At 39.4% G+C, this 24,382-nt stretch overlaps 1 protein-coding gene across 1 annotated transcript in view; it reads right to left on the minus strand.

Annotated features, from left to right (window-relative positions):
• The window catches only part of LOC126176571 (ankyrin repeat domain-containing protein 26-like), a 169,858-nt gene that overhangs the window by 91,385 nt on the left and 54,091 nt on the right, over nucleotides 1–24,382 (minus strand). Inside the window, exon 9 of the mRNA XM_049923732.1 lies at nucleotides 1,525–1,659. Coding sequence (XP_049779689.1) covers nucleotides 1,525–1,659 — 135 coding nt within the window. The remainder of the gene's footprint in view (nucleotides 1–1,524; nucleotides 1,660–24,382) is intronic.

A 24,382-nucleotide genomic window follows, 5' to 3' on the forward strand; every position in this document is an offset into this window, starting at 1 on the left:
CTATTGTTGAGGAATGATGGTGGACATATTGAGCATTTCCTATAAAGAACATCATCTTTGCTTTGTCTTACTTTGTTATGCTAAATTAAGGCTATTCTGATCAGATGAAGCGCCATCTTTTGCAAATTTTTTGCACTTTTGTATTTGTTTGGTTCTAATAAAATCCAATGTCATTCCAAGCATGTGTGTCAATTTGTATCTCTCTATCTACATTATTCCATGATTTATTCAGTTTTCAAATTTATACTGACTTTTTGATCACCCGGTAAGTTTAGATAGATTGTAATACTAGGATTATCTGCAAAAAGGACTATTTCTGCTTGTCACATATTAGATGGAAGATCATTCACATTGGTGAATACCGGTAACAATAGTGGACCTAAGTAGTTTGAGCCTTGTGGAAGCTCACGATCTGGAAGCCACATGATATTATTTATTTTGATGACAGAGAAGTACATTTGACAATTTTTACTAATGCTGATTTTGCTGGAGACAAGTCATCCAACAACAAGCACCATGGCAAAATACTCTGGTGGTGCCAAAGAATTATTTTTGATTATATTACTTACTATCTGAATTACATATAATTCCAGAACAGCTTCCAACATTTTATGTCGACAATGCTGATGTATTGAAGCCAGCAAAAAGTATTAATACTCATCAATAACCAAAACATATAGAACCCGACACTTCTTTATTTTTGAAGTATTTCTGAAGGGTGAAAATAAGTTGGAATATTTCGATGGAAAGAACAAGTTGACTAATCTTCTGATAAAATCATTTGAATGAGTTTGGTTTAATTTGCTGCATGGAGTGATTGGCACGCAGAAAGTCAAGCAGTAATTTTTAATTTGTTTATTTGAGTATTTTTCTCATTTTTGAAGAAGTGTTTTAATAATAGGAAAAACTGTTAAGGATTCACTGTAATCAGCATATTATTTCAATGATATTCTGAAATGTCCTTTGTTTTATAGAAACACTTTGCATGTAATTTCGTTGGTAGTGAATCTTTCAATGCTGCCATGGTCTTCAGTCTGAAGATTGGTTTTAAGTAGTTCTCCAAGCTAGGCTATCTTATGCAAGCTACTTAATCTCTTTGTAACTACTGCAACAAAATTATTCATATCCCATGGGTAACTTACTCTTGATTACAATTTTGCTGGTCAAACTTAGTATTGCGGATGCATATGTGTGTGTGTGTGCGAGTGTATACCTGTCCCTTTTTCCCCCTTAGGTAAGTCTTTCCCTTAAAACCCAAATCCTTTCGTCTTTCCCTCTCCTTCCCTCTTTCCTGATGAGGCAACCGTTGGTTGCGAAAGCTTGAATTTTGTGTGTATGTTTGTGTTTGTTTGTGTGTCTATCGACCTGCCAGCGCTTTTGTTTGGTAAGTCTCATCATCTTTCTTTTTAGATATATTAGTATTATAACACCAATATATAAATAACAAAACAAAAAACTTTAAATCAATCACAGACAGAATACACTGTATGAGGTAAATGAGAAAAGTAGCAAAGAAGCACTTACTTTTTCCATCATAAGTTCCCTGTTGTCTTTCTCTAAACAAGTTGTCTTTTCTAAAAGCTTCTTCTTTTCTGTGTCAAACTCTGACAGCTTGCTGAAATATGATTGTTTGTACTCATCCATAGATGACAGCATGTCCTGCATCAAGTTGTTATCCAATCAATGTTATACAAACTTCCTCAGTTTTGTGAAGTTACAATTCATTAATGGCACTACTTGAATCATAATAACTGGCAAAAAATGCAACTTGTAACATTGTGTAAGGTTTTAAAGTGTCAAGAATAGAGGATTTAGATAACAAAGAGGAAAAGTTCATTCAAACTATAAATAAGATTAATGATAGGTCATGTTCATGTTCCTATGAGTTTATTCTCACTTCATACCAATACAATTTTGGTAAGGAAGAAGTAAAACACATAGCAAAGTCCTATAAATCTATACTTATGTCACACACTTCCCTGACTATAGGTGCAACAATCCATAACAGATAATTTTTTTTCTCCTCTACATTTTTTATGTTGGACCACGTGGAAAGTCAGAATTTGTGTTTATTGCAACATGAACTGCTAATTTTTTTTTAATATTTGCCTCTTCATTTATCTTGAAATAGGATATGTTGAACATACTGAAAAAGTTACCTGGAAGAATTACCATAATACTTATTGAAAGACACTAATATCTTCTGTCTTTTGTTTTGCCATTTGCCACAAGTTTTGGCATTTTCCAGGTGTCATTACTAAGTGCAAATGAATAACTGTAGTAATTCACTGTGATTTCCATTATCAAGTAACGTCCAGCAAAGAATTTAGTTTTAATTTAATCAAATGATCGTTGGAGTTGTCCAATATTAGCTTTAAAAGTATTCCCAAGATAGGGTAAGCACTGAATATTTACCTATTTTTGATAATTGCTTATAAGCCGACATACCTGCAGCAGCAATTGAATAAAGGAAATAATAATAGAATTAACTAGTAACTTAATACATTATGGCAACAAGTGTCCTTTCATTCTGCTGTCAAGACATACAGAATTCCTGTGTCAGAAGCAAGGATGGTAAGTTAACAGATTAGTGATCATTAACCAGTTAATAGAGGGCTGATTTTTCTTCACCCTAATTAATTTGTATGTGATATAAAATATTATGGAAGGTGCACTGAACTGAAAATACACTGATTAGTTGGATCTGAAGAGGTAAGGGGCATGAGAGAGAGAGAGAGAGAGAGAGAGAGAGAGAGAGAGAGAGAGAGAGAGAGAGAGACTATGACAGAGCCAAAAGATAACGTGTGTCAAATAATTTGGAATCTAGTGGAGCACAATTGGCTGGCATCAGAGCAGTTTAAAAATAAAGAACATTGTAGTAGGAAAAAATGGATTAATCACTAATTTGGAAATAAAGGGAAATGGTAAAATTTAAAATTTATGAAAACATCAATGATACACAGATGTGTATGTGTCAAGTAAAGAAATTATGAATTGTAATAAGGAAATGCAAGACATATTAAATATTTAAATATTTTTATGCTGGGGGAAAGATCAAAAAATTGTTAAAAAATTCAAAAGAACTTTGTTAAGTAAATTGAAGGATAAAAGTTAAATGTAATGGAACTAATCAACAATGTTATATTTGCAGTTAATTTTTATGCGTTATACTGTATCCTGCTACTAGTACATTTGAGTGCGAGTGCAACAAGTACAGTGTCGCCATGCAGGCCCAGACCAATGAGGGAGGGGTGGGGTGGAAGGGGGGGTCAAACTGGGGTATCTGCCCTGGGCAGCAATTTCAGGGGTCTTGAAGAAAAAACGTTGTTTCACAAAGTGCCTAGCATTCAATGCATGTTGGTCTATCGATTGCTGTTGCTGGGGCCTTCAGCCCAAACACTGGTTTCATGCAGCTCTCCCTGCTACTCTATCCTGTGCAAGCCTCTTCATCTCCAAGTACCTAATGCAACCTACAGCCTTCCAAATCTGCTTAGTGTATTCATCTCTTGGCCTCCCTCTATGATTTTTACCCTCCACGCTTCCTCCAATACTAAACTGGTGATCCCTTGATGCCTCAGGATGTGTCCTACCAACCGATCCCTTTTCCTAGTCAAATTGTGCCACAAATTCTTCTTCTCCCAATTTCATTTCAGCACCTCCTCATTAATTACATGATCTACCCATCTAATCTTCAGCATTCTTCTGTAGCACCACATTTGAAAAGCTTCTATTCACCTCTTGTCTACACTGTTTATCGTACATGTTTCACTTCCATACATGGCTAGACTTCATACAAATACTTTCAGAAAAGACTTCCTGACACTTAAGTCTAAACTCAACATTAACAAATTTCTAACATGGAATGTAACAATATTATGAAAAGGAAAGTTGCTACTCACCATATAGCAGAAATGCTGAGTCACACTGTGTGTGTGTGTGTGTGTGTGTGTGTGTGTGTGTGTGTGTCTTGTTGTCTATTTTCGACAAAGGCCTTGTTGGCTAAAAGTTTATTTGTGACAGTCTTTTTGTTGTGCCTATCTGCGATCAGCATCTGCACTATATGGTAAGTAGCAACTCCCCTTTTCAAAATATTACTAACAAATTTCTCTTTTTCAGAAATGCCCTCCTTGCCTTCACCAGTCTATATTATTTATATGATTTTGAGACACATCCCTACTGGTTTTGAACACATTCTAAGTTGATTTCTGAACAAATCAGATGTAGATTTTTCAATGTCTGCCTTGTGCACATGATGTCTCTGCCAGGGGCATCTAGAAATAAGAAACTTTCCCACAGACAAAAGGGGACAGGACTATATGAGCAGAGCCGAATAAGCCTGAATGGGTGAATGCCAATCGCTGTTTGTTTATGTGGTTGGTTGGGTGTGTGAATGATCAGCATTGTTATAATTATTTATGTCACCTCTCCTACAGATAAATTTGCCGGGTAAAAATTTCACAAACTCGCAGTAGAGATGCACTGGACATGTGTGCTATGGCTCCATCTTGCAGAAAACATGTTCTTTGGCTACACCCAGGAACTTTTTGCAATTCAGGCACCAAAACGTAATTTAACATCATCACATAACTTTCCAGACTCACAGTAACTGCATGACCACTGCTGTTCTCGAAAAAGTACAGGCCAACTATTCTTTGAGCCAACATCACAGCCCATACAGTAACTTTTCACAAATGAAGTGCTTTCTTATACTTTTGTTTAGGATACTTTACACTCCAGTAGTGGCAATATTGGCATGACCACTCAGGTGAAAAAGATTCTTGTTAAAAAAAAAGATGATGTTAAATGAAGGGCACTCAATCATTTCATTAACAAACTGCAGCCTATGCCTATTATCCTAAGCCTTTAATTCTTGCACCAACTGGGTTTTGAAAGGGTGCAGTTTAAGGTCTGTAAAGTTTAGTGCAGTGATACTGCATGTACAAGTGTGTTAAAAAATAAAACGAATTTTTGAAATAGCGCACCAACCAGCAGAGAAAGCACACTGCGGCTACCAAGCGCATGCACCTAGCAGCAGGCTTAGACAACAAACTGCCATTTGCCTCATGTCACTCGCACAATTAGCAAGTGAACCACAGCTGCTGAAGTAAGCATGTGTACACCCTGTTCATTGGCTTAGTGCAATGAAGGAACCTGAAGAAATGTGTGTGAAATTCTGCTACAAACTTGGCAAAACTTTCATAGACATTTGAAATGCTTAGCCGAGCATATGGGAACAGCTGTATGAGTTGCACGCAGTGCTACGAGTGGTTTACACTTTCAACTGGGCAGACTGTCGGTCTGCGACAATTCCAAGTCTGGACATCCTTTCTATGATGGCCAGGTGGATAGAATTCATGCTGTGATTCACAGAAATCATCGTTTAACTGTTCAGGAAGTTGCTGAGGAGGTGGGTATCAGCATAGGATCATGTCATCAAATTTTGAGTGAAAAACTTGAGATGTGTCGTGTCAGTGCAAAATTCATACCGCGTTTGTTGACTGGCGATCACAACCATACCAGTGGTGAACTGTGCAAGGAACTGATTGCCACTGTTAATGACAATGGAAATGTTCTTCAGAACATCATAACCAGCAATGAGATGTAGGTGTACGGCTATGATGCTGAAACGAAGATCCAGTCGTCGCAGTGTGTGGGCACCTTGTCCAAAGCATGCATGAGTCAGTCATAGATCAAGGTGATGTTGGTTGTGTTTTTTGACTACAAAGGCATTATCCACCATGAATTTGTGCCACAGGGTCAGATGGTAAACAAAGAAGTCTACCAGGGAATCCTAGGGTGCATGAGGGATGCTGTGTACAGGAAGAGGCCTGAATTGTGGGAAAACCAGAGTTGGATGTTGCATCATGCCACTGTACCAGCTCATGCATCACTCCTTGTCTGCAGCTATCTAGCAAAATGCCACGTTTCCATTGTGCCCCATCCACCGTATTCTCCATACCTAGCCCCATCAAACATTCTTCTGTTTACCAAACTGAAAAACATGCTGAAAGGATGTCATTTCCAAACCACAGAGGAGATACAGGGCAATGTGATGAGAAACCTGCATGCCATCCCATCTTCCAAAAACTGGAAGAAATGATGGGAACAGTGTATTGCCCGTAGAGGGGACTATTTTGTAGGGGACAGTGCTTAAAATGTTGTACAATAAGTAATAAAGCTGATATAGCAAAAGTTTGGTTTCTTTCTGAACACACCTTGTACATTTAAAGAACTTGCACACTTACGAATGGAGAAGTTAGGATCATCATGAACAGACCAACTTACACTCTCCATGGATTTGCCTCTTCTTGATGACTTTGGTCACCTTGAATTCAGTTTGGCCAGTCTTGAACTGGTCTCCTCAAATGTTCTGATCCAGTTTTAGATAAGGGGAACATTTGGAGGATCATTTACATTATGCAATCCAAGACCACTTCAAAATTTCCTCCATGCTACAGCCACCAAATAATCATTTTTGTAAAATTATCACACACAGAACATGTGGTCTGTTCCCTAGAAGTGCTCCATATTCCTAAAGGCCAAGCAAGATATGAAGGTACCCCCACTCTCGTTCGATTTGTTGTGCATATGCAGAGAGCTCTTCAAACATAAATTTTCTATTGAGACATGCTGTACAACAAATCTTGTCCACTTAGTGCCAGACATCATTAACAAAGAGTGAAGATACAGAACACAGTATTATAGACTCAGGCAGATAGAGACTCCAATCATGTGCGTGTGAGTTGCGTTTGCGTGCGTGCATGCATGTGTGTGTGTGTGTGTTTGTGTGTGCACACACGCTATCTATTTCTGATGAAGGCCTTGCTGCCTAAAAGCTCACACTCTGACAGACTTTCTGTTGTGCCTATCTGTGACTTAGCAGCTTCACTGTAGGGTGAGTAGCAATTATCCTTTTCATAATATTGTTACATTTCATCTTGGATTTTTCATTGTCGAAAAACACCATAAAATATCTTTAATATACATCTGTTGTAGAATTTTAGATCATATCAAACATAACAACTGAATGACCTGCTGCATCCCAACCAGAATGAGTTCCAAAAACATCAGTCATTCACAATCGAACTTATGCTAATACCATATGACACCCAGAAAGAATAGATTAAAGTAATCAGGTAGGAGCAGTGTTTCTTGACTCCTGAAAAGCATTTGACTCTGTAGCTCATCAATGCTTATTAATGAAAGTATATTCATACAATGTATCAAACAAAATTCTAGACTGGAGAATTTCTTGGTAGGGAAAAATACAGCATGTTATTTCGGACGGACAGTCATTCACACATGTTAGAGTAACTAGAGATACCACATGGAAGTTTGTCTTGACCCCTGCTACTTATGTTTGCCTGGAAAACAATATTAATAGCTACTTCTGGATTTTGCAGATCATGAATTATATTGAATGAATTACTTTCTGGAAAAAAAATGCACAAATATCCAGTCAGAACCTGAACATAACCAATTTTAAATTGTAGCAAAGTTGGCAACTTAATTTAAATGTATAAGAATATGAAGTCTGCACACCTCAAAATGAAACGAAAGTCTAGTATCCCATGACCACAGCGCTAATGCATCATAAACAGAATCAGCCAACACATACAGAAAACTGCATATAACAATTTGTAGGTACAAGAAATGGAATGATTGCATAGGCTCAGTAGTACATAAAGCAGGTGCCAGACTTTGGTTTGTTGGTAGGAAGTTACAGGTCTGCATCTAGCATTTACACTCACTCAAAGTGCTAACGCATGTAATTCTGTGGAAGTCCAGTGTAATAAAATATTCTGTGAAGGACTACTAAATGGCTTCTCCACAGACCACTCAAAATGGAAAAATAATGGACTGAATGGCAACAAACAGACCTAACCACCTTGAAGATGTTCACACTGAAACTGGTATGAAGAAACTTAGCATCACCAAAATTAGACAAAGCCCTGGGCCCAATGGAATCCCTATTTTATTCTACACTGAATTTGTGACTGAATTAGCATCTCTTTTAGCTGTAGTCTGCTGTAGATTTCTCAAACAAAGAACTGTGTGCAGTAGTTGGAAGAAAGTGTAGGTAACATGTGTTTACAAGAAAGGTAGCATATCCTTTTGTTGTAGGATCTTAGAACATATTCTAAGCCCAAATTTAATGAGATATCTCAAACAGAATTATCTCCATGTTAACCAGCAGGAATTTTGAAAACACTGTCAGCAGAGATTCTGAAAACATTGATCAAGTGAAATCCAATTCAAACCTTTTCACGTGACATCTTGAAAGTCATGGATCAAGGCAGTCAGATAGATGAAGTATTTCTTGATTTCTGAAAATATCAAAAACACTATTGTATGGAGTATCAAGAAAAATTTGTGACTGGGTTAAAATTTATTAGTATGTGGGACATAGCATGTTATCATCCATAGTGGAACATCAACAGATGTAGTAGTAATTCCAGGTGTGTCACAGGGAAGTGTACTGGGACACTTGCCATCTAGGTTGTGTATTAATGACCTTACATAAAAATTAATAGTAACCTCAGACTTTTTGCAGATGATGTGGACATCCATACTATAGTAACCTACTGCGTGAATAAAGTTACACAAATATTAAGTTGGATCTCGATAAGATTTCAAAGTCGTGCAAACATTGGCTACTTGCTTTAAATGTTCAGAAAAGTATTATCATAAAATTCACAACATGCAAAAAATGTGGCATCCTGGCTACAGTATCAATGGGACACAATTGAAGCTGATCAACTCATACAAATACACTTTGTACGAATATGGATGGGAATGATCACATAGGCTCAGTTGGAAGTAAAGCAGATGGCATGGCTTATACATCACTTTTCACCCAACCTAGAATACAGTTCATGTGTGTGCAACCAAATACCACTAACACAGAATACTGAATATGTACAGAGAATGGCAGTAGGAATGATCACAGATTTGTTGGACCCATGAAAGAGTGTCAAAGAGATGCTGTAGAAACAGAACTGGCAGACACTTGAAGATAGATGCAAGCTATCCAGAGAAAGCCTATTTACAAAGTTTCAAAAACCAGATTTAAATTGTGATCTATGAATACAAGTAGCCCCCTACATATTGCTCCTGTAAGGATGATGAGGACAAGATTAGAATCACAGTGTACACAGAGGTATTTACATAGTCATTCTTTGTGCTCTCAGTACATGAATGGAATGGGAAGAAGCCATAATAACTGGTATAATGGGAAGTACCATCAGCCATGTACTTAACAGTAGTTTGTAGAGTATGTATGCAGATGTCAATGCAGTCACTTTGGAGATGACTTTCTTCATGCTGTTTCAAGCATACCACACACACATGTCCTGAAAGTTTACTTTGATTACCCAATGACTGTTCAGTTGCCTGCTACAGGATTTTGGTGTGGAATGTGGGACTAAGCAAAGTAAGAAAGGAAAGCTTCATTTAAAAGAAAATGCCCTGAATGTGAAAGATGGTGGTCGTAGCAATGATCAGAGAAATTATGATTAGTGGTTGATAAGATTGGAAATCATATTGGCTCAAACCTAAACACTTCTTCTATTATTTGGATGACACTTTCATTGTATGGGAACATGGCAGAGATGCATGTATGAGTTCCTGAACCACGTGAACAGAATCCATCAAAACGTACAGTTCATGATGGAGCTGGAACACAATGGATGCCTTTGATTTCTGGACATTCTCATGCACAAAAAACAGACAGTACCCAGGGACAAACACCCTACAGGAAGAAGACCCACACAGATCTCAACATTCATGTATCAGGCCATCTTCATAGAGCGTAGTGGTAAACCATTCTAATGATGCTAGTTTGCAAGAAAACGTGCTATCTGCAACAAAGACAGCCTCCAGTATGAGCTGCAAAACCCTAGGGATGTACTTCGACAAAGTTATTACAGCAAACTGCCAATTAAATGTGCATTGAAGAAAATTAATGACACAACCATCTGCAAAAAAGAGGAAGATAAAAAGGAAGAGAAACTAGCTTTTATCCCCTTCATTGGGGCTTCCTCAGCCAAAATTGTGAGAGTCCTGAGAAAAAACAATATCAAGGCCGTCTTCTGACCACTACAAGAAACAAAAGATCTGCTTGGTTCAGTGTAGGACAAATTGCAATACGAATATCTGATGTATATAGTATCCCTTGTGAGTGTGTCCACCATAACACTGGGCAAACACAGTGCTGCTTCTTACAGAGCTGCTGCGAACACATTAGATGTGCACATCTGGGGCACAGAGACAAATCAGTAGTGGCAGAACACAGTGTCAATGAGGGACATATATTCAAATTTAAAAATGTTGTGACAAGCTAGTTGCTTTTGAGAGAGCATCATCAAAGAATCAACTGAGATAAGACTATGTGACAATCTTGTCAACAGGAATGAGGGCTACCAGTTAAGTTCATCATGGAATCCTGCACTAGCAGTTATACACCGAGATGGTGCCCAGCAGTCGACACTTCACAACACTGGACAAGACTGAAGGCGGCATAAATCCAAATGTCAGTCCATACATGCATGTCCCCTAACCAGTGGCCCCCACACCAGGGGAAGGGGGTGCAAAGACAGAGGCTGCTCAGCTATATAGATGGGATATGCCAGGCACCATCAACACTTCACCAGAATAAGATGAGAATTGAGACATCATGGAATTTGAACACAACCACCCAGATGGAAACCCAACAAGATTTGATCTGCAGTCCACACCGAGAAAGCCTACATTCATACTTATTGGCTATGTTTACTGTGGCAGGTGCTCTGCTCTTTTGGCTTTCAGATCCACCACAATGCAGCTGAAAGTGCCCGTTGTAGAATACGACAAAGAGTAAATTCTGAAGTTTCCTCTACAGGGGACACCATCTTATTGAAGCCCTCCCCATGTGGGTGAAAAGGATTGTATGTTTTTGTGAGGCTGAAGGCTGTGCTGGCTGTAGCACAGGTACTGGCATGGTCTCCCAAGCCAGCCAAGCCTCAGTGTATGAACCAGACGAAGAGTGTCTCACAACACCCTGTCTCTCCCATATCCAATCTCACAGTTCTCCTCAATTCCTCAACACCCAACCCAAGTGCAATGCAATCTATGCCAAAGCGTGCATGGCACATGGGAAGATGTGTCACTAATAAAGCTTCAGGGATATTGGGTGACCTCTCCATGTAATTAGCCTTGCACCACATGGGGCTCTGTGGTGTTGACCTAGTAAATCCCCAATTTTTGTGGAACCAAATTGGAGAACACACACCAAAACAAAACTAAAACTGAGGAGCACAATTCCATATCAAATACCCACATATTGGGACTGGAATTGATGGTTGTCCTTTCCACAACTGGATCAGGCAACAAGACAGTCCAAGAAGTGAAAATTTTCACTGAGAAGATGGACAAAGTCATGATTAAATCCTTGCACGAGGCTAAGAGTAGAAAACTTCTCAAAGAATGAAAAGTAAAGGAAGATAAAGAATGGCTTCCTAAACGTAATTGGAGGTAATTAAAAAGTCTCAAACCCAATACCTTCAAAAACAGACTGTCACAGAGTGAAGGGAGCAAACATGCCACTTCTACCTTTAAGACAGGGAAGAAGAGTCTTATAATTCTATTTCTCACGATAATTCGATCTGGAAAAAGCTGAGACATTGAAATATGCAAACAGACACATAGAACTGCAGTCTTGGTTTTCAAAACGGCTGTTATCCAACAGGGATACCCATCAGCCAATACAGCATCGCAGCAGGTGGAGTTCGTTTAGATGGCTATTTTTCAGAAGACTGGGTAGAATGTAAGCCCACACCCCATGTTCAGGGGGGCCTGTCTGGGCAAAAGTGCTCTTATCTTTGCCTGTGAGGGCATGGGAACAGAAGTTTGGTTTAAGGATCTGTTGACCAAGATATCTCCATGGGAGGAGGCAAAATTGCTGATCAAGGCAGCAATTGAGGTTTTCAAGACTGCAAAGATATGAATTTGGGAACCAAAACTTCTCAAGGAACTCATCCACAGACAGGGTTTGAGGAAGTACAGGCACAGAACCAGAAGGTCTCAACATAAGACTGGAGGTACTCTTGCGAAAGGTTTATCACCTGGCCAAACCCTTGTAGTGGAAGTCACTGAAGAATCCCTGAAGACAATGCGAGAACATGACCTGAAACTGTATTTAGGGTTCTCGCAGGTTACAAACAGTATCATCCAAGACATGGAAAGCAATAGACATGGCTGTCACCCAGGTGTCCTACTTATATAAAGGAGGTGTTTCAGACCTCAGAGCCACTGGTGGTAAGTTGATTTATGCTAGAAATCTAATGAATTTCAGTATAAACATTTTTATCAAGAATGGAATTTCAGTCATGCCAATAGTAGACTTTTGTTTCAGGGCCTTAGTGATTATCAGGATGAAACTGTGTGAGGAAGGAAGCACAAAGAAAATTGTATTGGCCTCAACCCCACCTTCCTTAGAGGACATTATCCTCCTTCTCAGGAAATGAAGAGGCTGGTAGACAGCTGCTCACAGAAGAATGAACTGGTTTGTTTCAATGCCAATATCCACAACCTGATGTGGGGAAGCAGCAACATCTACAGCACAGGTGAGTACCTACTGGAACATCTACTAAAGAGTAACATCACACGAGCACTGCCGGAAGGATGAGGCTAGGAGAGGGAAGGCAGTCTTGCTATATGCTCACTTTGGCACGCCACATACGAGCAGTGCAATGATTTAATTGGCTTGTTGTGATCAGAAAAAGCACTTCAGTGGTTGCAAATACAAAGAAATTTCTTTGCCTTTAAATATGTCTGCTTGTGTCTGTGTATGTGCGGATGGATATGTGTGTGTGTGCGAGTGTATACCTGTCCTATTTTTCCCCTAAGGTAAGTCTTTCTGCTCCCAGGATTGGAATGACTCCTTACCCTCTCCCTTAAAACCCACATCCTTTCATCTTTCCCTCTCCTTCCCTCTTTCCTGACGAAGCAACCGGGGGTTACGAAAGCTCGAAATTTTGTGTGTGTGTTTTTATTGTGCCTATCTGCCAGCGCTTTCCCGTTTGGTAAGTCATGGAATCTTTGTTTTTAATATATTTTTCCCATGTGGAATGTTTCTTTCTATATATATATATATATATAAAAAGAAAGATGATGAGACTTACCCAACAAAAGCGCTGGCAGGTCGATAGGAACACAAATAAACACAAACATACACACAAAACTCTAGCTTTCGCAACCAACGGTTGCCTCGTCAGGAAAGAGGGAAGGAGAAGGAAAGACAAAAGGATATGGGTTTTAAGGGAGAGGGTAAGGAGTCATTCCAATCCCGGGAGCGGAAAGACTTACCTTAGGGGGAAAAAAGACCCCTTTAAATATGTCTGCTTGTGTCTGTATATGTGTGGATGGATATGTGTGTGTGTGCGAGTGTATACCCGTCCTTTTTTCCCCATAAGGTAAGTCTTTCCGCTCCCAGGACTGGAATGACTCCTTACCCTCTCCCTTAAAACCCACATCCTTTCGTCTTTCCCTCTCCTTCCCTCTTTCCTGATGAGGCAACAGTTTGTTGCGAAAGCTTGAATTTTGTGTGTATGTTTGTGTTCGTTTGTGTGTCTGTCGACCTGCCAGCACTTTCATTTGGTAAGTCACTCATCTTTGTTTTTAGGTATATTTTTCCTTCATGGAATGTTTCCTTCTATTATAACTATATATATATATATATATATATATATATATATATATATATATATATATATATATATATATATATATATTAAAAAGAAAGATGATGAGACTTACCCAACAAAAGCGCTGGCAGGTCGATAGACACACAAATAAACACACAAAACTCTAGCTTTCGCAACCAACGGTTGCCTCGTCAGGAAAGAGGGAAGGAGAAGGAAAGACAAAAGGATATGGGTTTTAAGGGAGAGGGTAAGGAGTCATTCCAATCCCGGGAGCGGAAAGACTTACCTTAGGGGGAAAAAAGGACAGGTATACACTCGCACACACACACATATCCATCCATACATACAAGACACAGGCAGACATTTCGTGTCTGCCTGTGTCTTGTATGTATGGATGGATATGTGTGTGTGTGCGAGTGTATACCTGTCCTTTTTTCCCCCTAAGGTAAGTCTTTCCGCTCCCGGGATTGGAATGACTCCTTACCCTCTCCCTTAAAACCCATATCCTTTTGTCTTTCCTTCTCCTTCCCTCTTTCCTGACGAGGCAACCGTTGGTTGCGAAAGCTAGAGTTTTGTGTGTTTATTTGTGTGTCTATCGACCTGCCAGCGCTTTTGTTGGGTAAGTCTCATCATCTTTCTTTTTAAATATATTTTTCCCACGTGGAATGTTTCCCTCTATTATATTCATATATATATATATATATATATACATATATGAAAAACAAAGATGTGTGTGTGCGAGTGTATACCCATCCTTTTTTCCCCCTAAGGTAAGTCTTTCCGCTTCCGGGATTGGAATGACTCCTTACCCTCTCCCTTAAAACCCAAATCCTTTCGTCTTTCCCTCTCCTTCCCTCTTTCCTGATGAGGCAACCATTGGTTGCGAAAGCTAGAATTTTGTGTGTATGTTTGTGTGTCTATCGATGTGCCAGTGCTTTCATTTGGTAAGTCACATCATCACTTTAAGGTACATCCCACAAATGTGTCAGTAAAATTTTTAATAAAGACATAAATTTCTGATCTGCTGAGCTCAAAATTTTTCTAAATTTAGTCGTCAAAGACGATTTTCAAATGAGAGTCAAACGCTCTGTGATTTAAGTAATTCATCGTACATTCTCGCACGTAATTCATCTTTCATAAAAGGAAATTTACTCTGAAAGTAACACTTTACAAACAACCATTCACAATATTTTCACATGACCTGTTAGAAATAGGTACGTTTCAGTAGTTGCCAGAGAGCGCCAGAAAGAGGCGTCACTGCGTTTGCGCAGATACGAAGATGCAGGAAGCCCATATGTTCGTAGATGTAAAACATTAAAAGATCTTACACTATGTCATAAAAGAAACAAGACATCAGAGGATATTCCAAGAACATCGGAAATTCGTGAACCTTACTAAAATGCATAATTTGGCTTAAAGTACACATCTGTATGTCCACATTCGAAAGTAGACTTTCTTGAGTACCGGTACTGTATTATCTCATGTTTGGTTCTTTATTATGGCATAATGCCATACGTGCTAGAAGATGAAAACACGCACTTTTGAAATGCAGCGAACAGTTGAAACTAGCCCATGGTATGGAATTAAACACTTCGTTTCAAATAAATTGACTGCCCCAGCGGTAAAGATTAATAAAAGCCAAATTTCTTTAGCAAACTAACAAAAATAACTTCATTGTTCTGCAAGGCGATTAATGCTTCACTGTCACAAAGGTGGAGATAAAACCTGAACTAATAACGTTTTTAAGCCTTCTGTAATTATGCGAATGCATTTTAATTCATTTGATAGCTCACGGCCATAGACATTTATTTACTTTTCGTTTAATGTGAGAGCAATAAATGAAGAGGAAACAGCAAAATCACTAAACATAAACACGGGTCGCGTGCAAACTCCCCACTAGAACTCAGACTGCTCTGTGGATCAGCCCCCGATCTCCGATATTTCCGAACCGGGGCAATATTACATAGTTTTGCCCAACCACACGTCTGTAGCAAGAAGCGGGAGAAGGTACTTCCCATACGCGACTCAACTGCATATGCACAAGAGCCCACTCGCAACTGCTCAAAGGAATCTAAAGTAAACAATTGTGACGTCACGCTCATCGGAGGCAATTTGTTGTTAGGAAGCATTGCATAGTCTTCCCAAGGCCTTCGACACACTTTGCAGTTGGCAAATGCTTGTATGAGTACAGTGTTTTATTGTTGTATATTCCCTTTGCGACTTAAGTTTTATTTTCGTGTTTTTTCTCTCGTTCATGTTTTGTTGCTGCAGTATTATTCTACAGAAGGGGGATACAGTAATATCCTTTGTTAGAGTATTGGTTCTTACGTGTCAAAACCCCAAAAATTTAACTGAAAACTAAAACCATGAAAAATTCCCGGAATTCCGAAAAATTCCCAGGTTTTTCCCGGATCTCCTGGTTGTCCCGGATCGTATACACCCTGTGAATTCATTTACTTCCACCAGATTATGTGAGCTATCTTACTGGTGAAATTTTATTCTGTTTTCCTTTTTCATTTCTCAGAATTAGGATGTTCCCAACAGTTAGAAGTAGAAGTTCTTGGGCCTCTCAGGTTGACTTCAAACTTTACAACTGCAGCAAGTGTGTCTTCATTAAATTCTATCAAATGAAAATTCAACCAAGAAAATCAATAAATTATTATGCAGAACTACTGGTCAGTACTTAATTTCAAATGATAGCTCTCTAAAACTAACATTTCTCCCATGATGGGGGATAGAAGAATGTGTTGGGGGAGGTTAAAAAGGATGGGCAGGTCACTCATACCATACGATGAAAGAGCCTGAGTGGTCTGGCCTTGCTTTCTAGACCTCCCAACCTATCCCTCTCTCCTTCCTAAGGGAGACACTATTTGATTTATTTACTAATGGCAGAAGCATCCCAACTACAATAAATTGTAAGAAAGGGGAGTGGGGGCAAGAATATGTATATAGTATTGTTTTAGATTACATTGTCTTGGATCAAAAGTTGACTACATTCAATGCATTTGGATTAGCCTCATGTAGATCCTCCATAGCACAGATTTTTGGACACAACTCACACTGCAAGAGCTAGGTGGTAGTCTGCAGGTGTACACAGTGATAGGAAGTCTGTTCATCCAGAAAACTCCACCTCTATGTTTTCTTTGAACTTTGCAGCTTTAGAGCACAGTCTGTTGAGCAATTTCCATGTTGTCCACTCCCTGTGCATGGCCAGGAGAGAATTCCTCTTTGCATGTTGGCCATCACTGATGGATGCGGTTCTTACTTTCCTCAGGTCCAGTCTTGTACTCTGAAGTATACCAGTGAGGTTCTGTGTAGAACACAGAAAGTTTTTCGTATGTTTAAGCCACTGATGAGCTGGCAAGTTATCATACAACAGATTTATCACAGAGGTTAATATTTTTGTTTTCTCCTTTTGGGCTGCCAGTTTCCATCTGATGTGTAGTAGACAGTAGAGTGTGTATTTGGGTGTGTGTGTCAGGCATCTTGTTATGATATAGGATTCATTCAGGGGTATGTCACCCACTTTGCACAGCACGACCTACCCCATATCAGGCACACCAACTCTGCTGCTGAATAGGATAAAGTGGGAGCTGTAGTCCTGTAGTCCTTATCACCAAGGGCTGCAGACCCCATGTACTTACTAACAGTTTGTGAATGACGTTTCTTGCTGCAAACTTTTTGTTTAGTGTTCATATGGTGTTTACTCTGGGTAAGTGTTTATCCAAGGTGATCCCTAGATATTTTAGAGTTGTGCAGTGTTCCTGTGGAGTGCACTCACTGGTCAGCTGCAGAGTTCTTGTACTCTGTATGCTCTTCAGGGAAAACACACATGTTCAAGTTTTGGCAGGGTTGGATTGAACTGATTGTCCTTGTAATAGGCAGAAAGTTGTTCCAGGGCTGCTGATACATAGTACTCCAAGACATCAAAGCTATTTGCTTTGGTGGTGAAAGTGTGGTCATTGGCGTATATAAAAATTTAGGTGTTTTGAGAAACAAGTTGGCCATTAGAACTGGTATTATAAACAATAAGGCCAATTACACTGTCCTGTGGGAGACCATTCTTCTGTGTTCTCCACCAGCTCCTCTCTTGTTGAAAGTGCAAATAAAATCTTTGATTTTGGAAAAGTTTTCCAAATATTCATCTCCATTTGTAGTCCTTGAGAGAATGTATGGTTTCTCTAAAAGCAGTTAGTGGTCGATTGTATCATAGGCCACTGAAAGGTTCAGAAAGACAGCCCCTCCTGTTTTCAGAACCATCCTTGATGTGGTGCATTAGATCCAGTGCTTGCACTGTACAGCATTTACATGGTCTGATGCCAGCCAGTAATGGGATCAGAAACGACTTGATTAACTCTGTAAGGCAGTGGATCAGCATTCTTTAAAGAACCATGTGCAAGTGGTACAGTAGCAAATAAGTCCATAGCTTTTAGGATTGTCTTGTTCTTTATGCAGTATTAACACTGCATGGGATGGCTGGAGGACAAATGTAAGGATGTAGAGGCATATATCACTAGGGGTAAGATACAAATTGCCTACAGGAAAATTAAAGAGACCTTTGGAGAAACGAGAAACACTTGTATGAATATCAAGAGCTCACATGGAAAACCAGTTCTAAGCAAAGAAGGGAAGGCAGAAAGGTGGAAGGGGCATATAGAGGATCTATACAAGGGCAATGTACTTGAGGGAAATATTATACAAATGGAAGAGGATGTAGATGAAGATGAAATGGGAGATGTGATACTGCGTGAAGAGTTTGACAGAGCACTGAAAGACCTAAGTCGAAACAAGGCCCCGGGAGTAGACAACATTCCATTAGAACTACTGATAGCCTTGGGGGAGCCAGCCCTGACAAAACTCTACCATCTGATGAGCAAGATGTATGAGACAGGCGAAATACCCTCATACTTGAAGAAGAATATGATAATTCCAATCCCAAAGAAAGCAAGTGTTGACAGTTGTGAAAATTACTAAATTAGCAGTTTAATAAGTCACAGCTGTGAAACACTCACATGACTTTTACAGACAAATGGAAAAAACTGGTAAAAGCTGACCTCGGTAAAGATCAGTTTGGATTCTGTAGAAATTTTGGAACACGTGAGGCAATACTGATCCTACAACTTATCTTAGAAGATAGATTAAGGAAAGGCAAACCTACATTTCTAGCATTTGTAGACTTAGAGAAAGCTTTAGACATCATTGACTGGAAAACTCTCTTTGAAATTTTGAAGATGTCAGGGGTAAAATACAGGGAGCAAAAGGCGATTCACAATCTGTACACAAACCAGATGGCAGTTAATAGAGGCAATGGGCACAAAAGGGAAGCAGTGGTTGAGAAGGGAGTGAGGTAGGACTGTAACCTATCTACGATGATATTCAATCTGTATATCGAGCAACAGTAAAGGAAAAAAAGAAAAATTTGGAGTAGGAATTAAATTCCATGAAGAAGAAATAAAAACTTTGAGGTTTGCCAATGACATTGTAATTCTATCAGAGGCAGCAAAGGACCTGGAAGAACAGCTGAACGGAATGGACAGTGTCTTGAAAGAAGGATATAAGATGAACATCAACAAAAGCAAAACAAAGATAATGGAACCTAGATGAACTAAATCAGGTGATGCTGAGGGAATTAGATTAGCAAATGAGACTCTTAAAGTAGTAGAGTAAACTAACTGATGATGGTTGAATTAGAGAGGATATAAAATGTAGACTGCCAATGGCAAGGAAAGTGTTCCTGAAGAAGAGACATTTGTTAACATCGAGTATAGATTTAAGTGTCAGGAAGTCGTTTCTGAAAGTATTTGTATGGAGTGTAGCCATGTATGGAAGTGAAACATGGACGATAAATAGTTTGGACAAGAAGAGAATAGAAGCTTTTGACATGTGGTGCTACAGAAGAATGCTGAAGATTAGATGAGTAGATCACATAACTAATGAGGAGGTATTGAATAGAATTGGGGAGAAGAGGAGTTTGTGGCACAACCTGACAACAAGAAGGGACCGGTTGGTAGGACAAGTTCTGAGGCATCAAGAGATCACCAATTTAGTATTGGAGGGAAGTGTGGAGGGTAAAAATCATAGAGGGAGACCAAGAGATGAATACAATAAGCAGATTCAGAAGGAAGTAGGTTCCTGTAGTTATTCGGAGATGAAGAGGTTTGCACAGGATAGAGCAGCATGGACACCTGCACCAAACCAGTCTCTGGAATGAAGACAACAACAACAACAACACTGCAATCCCTTGACATTTTCTCTAGATTTGTGAAATTTTGCTGGTCTTCATGCAGTTTCAATACCTATCTTTTTGTACAAGGGGGCATAAAACAAAATGAGAGGGTGCTGCCATTTGTAGATGTAGTATAGAGTTCTTCCACTAGATTGAGTTAGTAGGGACCTTCATGAAACAACTGTGCAGACGGTGTCAGTGTGTAGAGGAAGGTGTGAGCGTAGTGTGTTTCTATAACTCTTTGGCATGTTCCGCTGGCAAAGTCATTATGCAATCTTAAAAAGAACAAAGAATGTGCGTGAAATTTTGTTTCTTGCTCAAAAAATCAGGAATGGAGACCCAGCATACACTTCAAGAGGCTTTCCAGATGGATGCTATGAGCCACACATAAGTTTTCAACTGATTTGAACACTTTCAACTTGACGAGATGAGTAATGAAGAGCAACCTCATTCTGGATGCCCTCAAACTTTGCGAAACGAGGACAACAATGAAAAAATATGCCAAAAATTCAACAAGGATTGTCACTTCATGATCGAGCAAATTTCAGCAGACAGGCGTGAACTGGAGCTCTTGCCAGTGGTTTTTGGAGGATATTTAGACCTGAGATGTGTTGCCACTAAATTTGTTCCCACACCTTCTCAAACAGGAAGAAAAAAACATACGCATGAATGTGTGCCAGGACCTGAAAAAAAGAGACTGAAAGTTATTCAAACTTTTTAAACAAAGTCATTATAGGTGATGAGAGTTGGTGTTACAGGTATGATCCAGAAACCAAGCAAGTGTCAAGCCAGCGGATGACTTCCAACTCTTCCAGACTAAAAAAAGCAAGGCAAGTAAGGTTGAATGTGAAGACGACAATCGTCTTTTTTTATGTTTGTGGAACTGTGCATCGAGAATTCATATCCCTGGCCAGATTCTTAACCAGCAGTTTTATTCGGAAGTTTTAAGATGTCTAAGAGAGGATGTGCAGAGGAAATGCCCACAACTTAAGCAATCAGGTGACTGGTTCATTCATCATGACAATGCCTCTCAACACACGGCCTTACATGGGACCCATTATTTGGCATCTCGGGGATGGTCTGTCATTCCCCACCCTCCGCCTTCACCAACCCTCCCCACATGACTTTTTCCTATTCCTTTGAATAAAAAAAGCACTAAAAGGAAGTGTTATGATGATGTGGAGGCAGTAAAAACAGTGTTGCAAAGGGCACTGGATGATATTAAAGTTGAAGAGTTCCAGATATGCTTCAAACAGGGGAAAAAGTCTACCAATCACTCTCTCTTTTTCCCTAATATCAATGAGACCATAGATTACCCTTTGCGATGCTTTCTTTGTTGAAACCATTCCTCTCACACAAAACATGGTCCTCATGCAGTAAGGCAGCTGTTTTCTGCACCAGTCCTAGTACATAGTTTATTCAATATCTTCCTCTGAGGAGATCATATTTTTCTGGGATAGCTCTGACAGACCTGGAGACACCGGAAGGTTTCAGATTGATTATATAATGGTATGACAGAGATTTAGGAACCAGGTTTTAAACTGTAAGACATTTCCAGGGGTAGTGTGAACTCTGACCAGATTATGAACTGCAGATTAAAACTGAAGAAGCTGCAAAAAGGTAGAAATTTAATGAGATGGGACCTGGATAAACTGAAAGAACCAGACGTTGTTGATAGTTTCATAGGGAGCATTAGGGAACAGATTGACAAGAACAGGGGAAAGGAATACAGTAGAAGAAGAATGAAACAATACAAAATCCAAGATGTAATGTGCCAATACCAGAGAAGGAAAGTTGCTACTCACCATATAGCGGAGATGCTGAGTCGCGGCAGGCACAACTAAAAGATTCACACAATTAAAGCTTTTGGCCATTAAAGCCTTTGTCACCAGTAGACACACATACACACACGCATGCGCGCACACATACACACACGCATGCGCGCGCGCACACACACACACACACACACACACACACACACACACACACACGCATACTCACATAAACACAACTCGCACACACGTCTGCAGTCTCAGAGAGCTGAGACCACACTGCTATATGGTGAGAAGTGAAGGAAGCAGAGGATGAAGTAGGTAAAACAACAAGGGTTAGCAGAAATCCTTGGGTAACACAAGATATACAGAAATTAATTGATGAAAGGAGAAAATATAAAAATGCAATAAACGAGGCTGGCAAAAAACAATACAAATGTCTCAAGAGTGAGATCGACAGGAGGTGCAAAATGACTATGCGGGAATGGCTAGTGTATAACTGTAAGGATGTAGAAGCATATATCACTAGGGGTAAGATAGATGACACCTACAGGAAAATTAAAGAGATCTTTGGAGAAAAGAGAACCACCTGTGTGAATATCAAGAGCTCAGAGGGAAAAACAGTCCTACACAAAGAAGGGGAAGCAGAAAGGGGCAAGGAGTATACAGACAGTCTATTAAAGAGTGATTTACTTGAGGGCAATGTTATGGAAATGGAAGAGGCTGTAGATGAAGATGAGATGGGAGATATGATACTGCATGAAGAATCTAACAGAGCACTGGAAGACCTAAATAAACAGTTTGGACTAGAAGAGAATAGAAGCTTTTAAAATGTGGTGCTATAGAAGAATGCTGAAAATTAGATGAGTAGATCATGTAACTAATGAGGAAGTACTGAATAGAATTGGGAAGAGAGGAATTAGAGGAATTTGTGGCAGAACTTGATTAGTAGAAGGGATCGATTAATAGGACACATTCTGAGGCATGAATTGGAGGGAAGCGTGGAGGGTAAGAATCATAGAGGGAGATCAAGAGATAAATACACTAAGCACATTCAGAAGGATGTACGTTGCAGTAGCTCCTCGGAGATGAACAGGCTTGCAAAGGATAGAGTAGCATGGAGACTGCATCAAACCCATCTTTGAGCTGAAAACCACAACCTCAACAACAACAATAACAACAACAGTGCTGATAGTTTTAAAGATTCATCTAACATCCTGGAGAACTGGGCCAGTCTGCCATTGTGAAGTTTTATCTTCTCCTGAATTGCAGTGAGGCATGGCAGTGATATTTCATATCTCTGCCTATGCCCATTACTGGCATTAATAAACAATAAGTTTAGTTAACGAACACATTACCATTTATTCGATTTAAAAATATGAAATAGCAAATGTTCAGTTCACTGATGCAGTCAGCATATAACTTGGCCCTAAGGTTTGCTGTCTTCCAATTTTGAAGGTAAAAAAACAGCAGAATTCCCGAGTGGACAAGGTAGTCATGTTTACTATCATTCCAGAGGATACGAGGAGAAAAGTGGATGGAATATGAGTGAAGGGGAACCGCTTTGGGTTCAGAAGAATGGACACATCCATGTCCCTGAAGTGGGAGAAAACACAAATATTGCTTTAATAACTGAACTGTTTGGAAGACAAATATAAGCAAAATTTTCATAATAGTTGAACCAAGTGAGAATAAGCATTTGTCATAGTCTGTACTAATAAAAGTAATTTGGTTAAGTTACCCAATAAAACTGATGTTTATGATGTCATCGATGGTGAAGAGTTTACTTACATGGGTGGCTGTCCCTTGTTTGGGAGATATTGTGACAAGGTCGATTGAGTGCAGATAATGTTGCCAGTGGTAGTCGAACCTTAGTGATGCAATAGGCTGAATTAGTAGTTTAACTCATGTTGATGAGTGAAATATGTAAAATCCTGTAAGAACTAACTTAGAAAGTGTGTGGTTCATGCCCACAGATCTGTTGATTTTTAAGGGGTTTTGCTGGTTCACAGAAAGTATGTTAGAAAGACAATTATTTTGAATTCATGGCTCTTGTGAAGGCTCCTTAAATTCTGGTATTGATTTAATTTTAACACTTACACATAACAGTTTAAATGGAGGGCACAGAACCTCAACAATATGGTCTGTTTTTACCAGATGAGTTTGGTAAATTGGTATTTGCAGGCCAACTGACCTCCTTCGTGGCCTATTATTTTATTCAGTGTAGATGAATGTGTCACCAAAAGGAGCAAAATATCAGAGGAACTCACGCAAGTGACTTCTGTAGCTGAGGTCACAAGATGGTGGGTGTGAGTCAGAGTGTTATTGTCTGTATCTGTAGCTCTGCTAACCGTCTCTGCAGATTGTCATTACATAGAGATATTGTACTTTATACTTCCACACAACTACTTTAAACCATTCCTAAATGTGTAAATGAGTGAACGTTTCCAAACTAGAACAACAAGACTGTGAAATTTGATGAATGATGCAATCGGAAGCATGAAATAAACAAAAGTTTTGAAAGCATTCTCCACGTAACAGCACAGGGAGTTTTAAAGCACTGAGAATAGTATAGTCTGGCAGCAGGGCTGGCCCTTGCATTTGAACAGTTGGAGTTTTATAGCCCTCTGCTACCCTGTGGCAAACAGCAGATAACAGCAAATGTATGCACGTAGAAAGTAGTCAACTGAGCTAGGGCTGTG

The sequence above is a fragment of the Schistocerca cancellata genome, chromosome 3 (genome assembly GCF_023864275.1).
Source record: "Schistocerca cancellata isolate TAMUIC-IGC-003103 chromosome 3, iqSchCanc2.1, whole genome shotgun sequence".
NCBI lineage: Eukaryota > Metazoa > Arthropoda > Insecta > Orthoptera > Acrididae > Schistocerca > Schistocerca cancellata.